The sequence below is a fragment of the Pinus tabuliformis genome, chromosome 8 (genome assembly GCF_031772625.1).
Source record: "Pinus tabuliformis cultivar Carrire ecotype Pingquan chromosome 8, CPIR1, whole genome shotgun sequence".
Classification (NCBI taxonomy): Eukaryota; Viridiplantae; Streptophyta; class Pinopsida; order Pinales; family Pinaceae; genus Pinus; species Pinus tabuliformis.
In genome coordinates this window covers 1,010,251,973-1,010,256,468 of record NC_142294.1, presented here as the reverse complement: position 1 = coordinate 1,010,256,468, position 4,496 = coordinate 1,010,251,973, and the positions used below count along the sequence as shown (strand labels likewise).

The following is a 4,496-nucleotide window of genomic DNA, read 5'->3' as shown; positions in this document are numbered from 1 at the left end:
ATATTTTACTTATATATGTTTTTTCATGTGTAAGATAATATGAATCAATATTCAACATTGACTTTTAGTAAATAGTAGTAGGATGGGCATTAAAAGAACGCTGTCCCACAAGTGTAATTTCTTCTTATGGGATAGATGTTACCTAGTGAAACAAAGTTGTCATGCGCCCTACAATATAGGTACATCACCTTCAACCTTGGGATTGAGAATCAATAAATAGATGCTTCTACAAATGTGACTAGCTGTTGCTTCTACTTTCTTGTATGATGATTAGTGCTACTAGGTTTGTTCTTTATTTTCTACTAATTCTATCTTTTGAATGAAATAACAACATTCTTATGATGATTATTATTATTATTATCTTATATTTTACTTATATATGGCTTTTCATGTGTAAGATAATATGAATCGATATTCAACATTGACTTTTACTTTTAGTAAATAGTAGTAGGATTGGCATTAAAAGAACACTCTCTCACAAGTGTAATTTCTTCTTGTAAGATATAGATTACTTAGTAAACAAAGTTGTCATGCACCCTACAATGTAGGTACATCACCTTCAACCTTACAATTGAAAATCAATAAATAGATGCTACTACATATGTGAATAGCTTCTACCTTTTTATATGATGATTAGTACTACTAAATTTATTCTTTATTTTCTATTAATTCTATCTTTTGAATGAAATAACAATATTATTCTTATTATTATTATTATTATCACCTAACCTAACCAAACCAAACCAAACCGGCGAAAAAAGAACCTATTCAAATCACTCCTCAATCGTCTCTAGTTAAAGGTGTGGTTGTTGTTGTATAAAAATAGCAACATTATTATCATTGAAGCAAAAACCCTATTATTAAAATCGCTCCTCAATCACTTACTTTGCCTTTAGTTACGGCCGGTTGTTTTAAACGGGGTTCAAGGAAATAGTATAATATTATTATTATTATTATTTATTAAAAATGGTGTAATATTATTATCTTTATATATAAAAAATAAAATAAAATGACCAAGAAGACATAAATGTCTGGAGATCTGGGTAGCTCAGCTGAGATACTGGAGAAGTCTGGAGGTCGATATCGATAGCGAAGAAGGCTCAGGGGAATGGGAGGGAAGAAGCCATCCTGGTAAGCAGACGGAGCAGAAGAGTGTTTTCTTAACGAAAAGCAAGCAGACGAAGAAAGGATTATATGAGGTGAGGTGAGGTGAGTTGTTGGGAAGCAGGAGGCAATGGCGGGGGGTGTTGGGGTTCGAGGGCCTCGCGGGGGAGGATCAAAGGTGGGAGGGGGCTTTTCTTCCTCTTCCTCCTTGAAGCTCAACAAGCTAAAGCTGCTGCTGCTCCTCCTCCTCTTGGTACCCACAATGTTTCTCCTGCTTTTTTTCATCACCACTGGATCTCTGCTCTACCGCGTCAACACCGCCCCTTATCCTGTAAGTTAATAATATTTTTTTCTTTCTGCTTTTGTTTTTTCAAATTATCTGGTTTATGGAGATCATCTTCTCATTGCGATCTCCAATGAATGGGTCGCAGGTTCAAATCTCCAGCACAAACACTCCCTACAATAATCACCTCCTACACGCCTACGTGGCCCGGACCTTCCTTGCCCTCAAGTCAGATCCGCTGAAAACCCGGTTGGATCTGCTGTTCAAGCAAGCGTATGACCACCTCAGCCTGATCAATGCATATGCTGCGTATGCCCGCAGACTCAAGCTTGAGAACATGAAGCAGGTTCGAATCTTCACAGATCAGGCCAGAAACTACACGGAACTAATGAATAAACCCGAGTATCGGGCTCTAATGGATACTAATGATATGATCGATGAAGAAACCCTTAGGCAATTTGAGAAGGAGGTGAAAGAAAGGATTAAGGTCACACGGCAATTGATTGCTGACGCTAAAGAGTCGTTTGATAACCAGTTGAAGATCCAAAAGCTCAAGGACACAATATTTGCTGTGAACGACCAGTTAACCCGGGCTAAGAAGCAGGGGGCTTTTGCTAGCTTAATTGCAGCTAAGTCCATCCCCAAGAGCATCCATTGCCTGTCTATGAGGTTAATGGAGGAACGGATCTCACAGCCAGAAAAGTATATTGATAAAGGCGACCCTCCGCCACAGTGGGAGGACCCTAACCTCTACCATTATGCCATATTTTCCGACAATGTCATCGCTGCTTCGGTTGTCGTCAATTCTGCAGTTAAGAATGCCAAAGAACCCTGGAAGCATGTATTTCATGTCGTAACCGACAAGATGAATCTTGCCGCAATGCAGGTCTGGTTCAAGATGCGCTCGCTAAATGGATCACATGTTGAGGTTAAAGCTGTTGAGGATTACAAGTTCTTGAATTCTTCCTATGTTCCGGTTTTGCGACAGCTCGAGTCCGCTAACTTGCAAAGGTTTTACTTCGAGAATAAGTTGGAGAATGCAACAAAGGATGCTCCTAATATGAAGTTTAGGAATCCCAAGTATCTTTCCATGTTGAATCATCTGCGCTTTTATTTGCCTGAGATGTATCCAAAGTTACACCGGATCTTGTTTCTAGATGATGATGTTGTTGTTCAGAAGGACCTGACGGGATTATGGGAGATAGATATGGAAGGAAAGGTTAACGGGGCTGTGGAGACATGCTTTGGTTCATTCCATCGTTATGATAAGTATATGAATTTCTCTCATCCTCTGATCAAGGCAAGATTCAACCCCAAGGCTTGTGGTTGGGCTTATGGAATGAATTTCTTCCACTTGGATGCATGGAGAAGGGAGAAGTGTACTGAAGAATATCACTACTGGCAAAACCTGGTAAGTGTTATAATGAGAACATTGATTGACCAACGCAATTAAATTGTATGTTCTGTGTTGTGTTAACTTTTCACTTGCTTGGATCCTAGGTTCTATGACAGTCTTTTGCAAAATAAAGCCAAATTAAAATGAATTATCGAGAAAAGATACACTTGTATTTCTAATTACTGGAATGCATTCAGTTGGCTATAGACAAATATATTCTTAAGGTGCTGCATTCCCTTGGTGTTTTGTGCATTTGCTTAATTATTTTCATAAGAATCTATATTCAAAGCAACATTTATTTGCATATAGAGCCAGCATCGATTATTTCCATTATGCTAGCTTCTGGTTAATTATTTAGTTGTTCTTGTTTTTGTGGATCTTACAAACCTGATATTATTGTCTTGCATAACTATGCAGAACGAGAATCGTACATTGTGGAAGCTGGGGACATTACCACCAGGCTTGATCACTTATTATAAAACAACAAAGCCTCTAGATAAATCTTGGCATGTTCTTGGTCTTGGATATAACCCCAGTATTAGTATGGACGAAATCCGCAATGCAGCCGTTGTTCACTTCAATGGAAATATGAAACCATGGCTTGATATTGGCATGAATCAATATCGAGACACCTGGACCAAGTATGTAGACTATGATATGGAGTTTGTGCAGATGTGCAACTTCGGTCATTGAAAAAAAAATCAAGGATTTGGAGTTGTTTTATTTAAGCCGGCTAACATGCCTACAATAAGGCATGGTTTTATGGTATGCTTTGTTGCTAATCATATCTCATCAAGTTGCTAAAACATTTTACGGGTTATGTAAGGAGATGTCCGAGAATGTTATAGCTTCCTTTTTAAATTTGCTTAGAGATCTGTTGTGCCTTTTGTAATATTTGATTACGCTGTTGTAAAGTTTCTATTACTTGTTTAATTGTTATTTGGTTACTCAATTTATGTTGGTTCATTGGATCATGAACTCAACAAAGAAAATATTTCCTTGACTTGAGAATCTACCTGCAATAGCAATGCACTCTGGCAGGTAGATTGTGTCATGTCATACCTGGCCAGCTGAGATGTGGCTGAGATGCAGACCTGCTTAGTTTCAAGAAGATAGGGGTTAAGAAAATCACTGGTAGAGCATCTTCTAGTATTAATAATATTTTGATTATTGATATACATTAGGCACACCTATCCAGGATGTTAATAGAATTTATGTTTTTAGGTGCATCTGTCAGGGATATTAATTGAATTCCCATGGTAAATATTGAACTACACCTTTGCTTTTGCTTTTATTTGTAAGAAAAATCTAAAATGTTAGAGCAAGCAAACATTCTCTGCTTTTGACGATAAGGAATGTCTATGGGTTTAGGCAAGCAGTGAGGAGAGGTTTTTACTTTTTGCTGCTTTAAGTTTCTAAAGATTCTCAATATTCATTTAGTTGATTTCTTAATAAACCTAGATGTTCTCTTCTACTTGCAAAGAGACCATGTGGGTTTTGCTCATCTTATATTTAATTACAATTTTTTTCGCATGGTCTGTACCTAATTGGTCTTTTACAGTAATTAGCTTTAGATCAGTAGCATTTCATATCTGGGTTCTTGAACATAGAATTTAAGTTTTTAGGTGCATCTGTGAGGGATATTAATTGAATTCCCATGGTAAATATTGAAGCACACCTTTGCTTTTGCTTTTATTTGTAAGAAAAATCTAA

At 37.3% G+C, this 4,496-nt stretch overlaps 1 protein-coding gene across 1 annotated transcript; it reads left to right on the top strand.

The window, feature by feature from the left end:
* The first annotated feature begins 1,019 nt into the window (after positions 1 to 1,019).
* Positions 1,020 to 3,735, top strand: LOC149238795 (galacturonosyltransferase 8-like). Its single transcript, XM_089373194.1, has 3 exons — positions 1,020 to 1,435; positions 1,536 to 2,798; positions 3,201 to 3,735. Exons 1-3 carry the CDS (start codon positions 1,235 to 1,237, stop codon positions 3,474 to 3,476), a joined length of 1,740 nt encoding a protein of 579 aa, XP_089229320.1. The 5' UTR covers positions 1,020 to 1,234; the 3' UTR covers positions 3,477 to 3,735.
* Positions 3,736 to 4,496: the final 761 nt, after the last annotated feature.

What these genes read in the sequence shown, in the direction of transcription:
- LOC149238795 (XM_089373194.1), top strand. Translation starts at nt 1,235, where the DNA reads ATGGCGGGGGGTGTTGGGGTTCGAGGGCCTCGCGGGGGAGGATCAAAG. An exon ending in TCAACACCGCCCCTTATCCT is followed by an intron (nt 1,436 to 1,535) that starts GTAAGTTAATAA and finishes AATGGGTCGCAG; the next exon opens with GTTCAAATCTCCAGCACAAA. An exon ending in ATCACTACTGGCAAAACCTG is followed by an intron (nt 2,799 to 3,200) that starts GTAAGTGTTATA and finishes ATAACTATGCAG; the next exon opens with AACGAGAATCGTACATTGTG.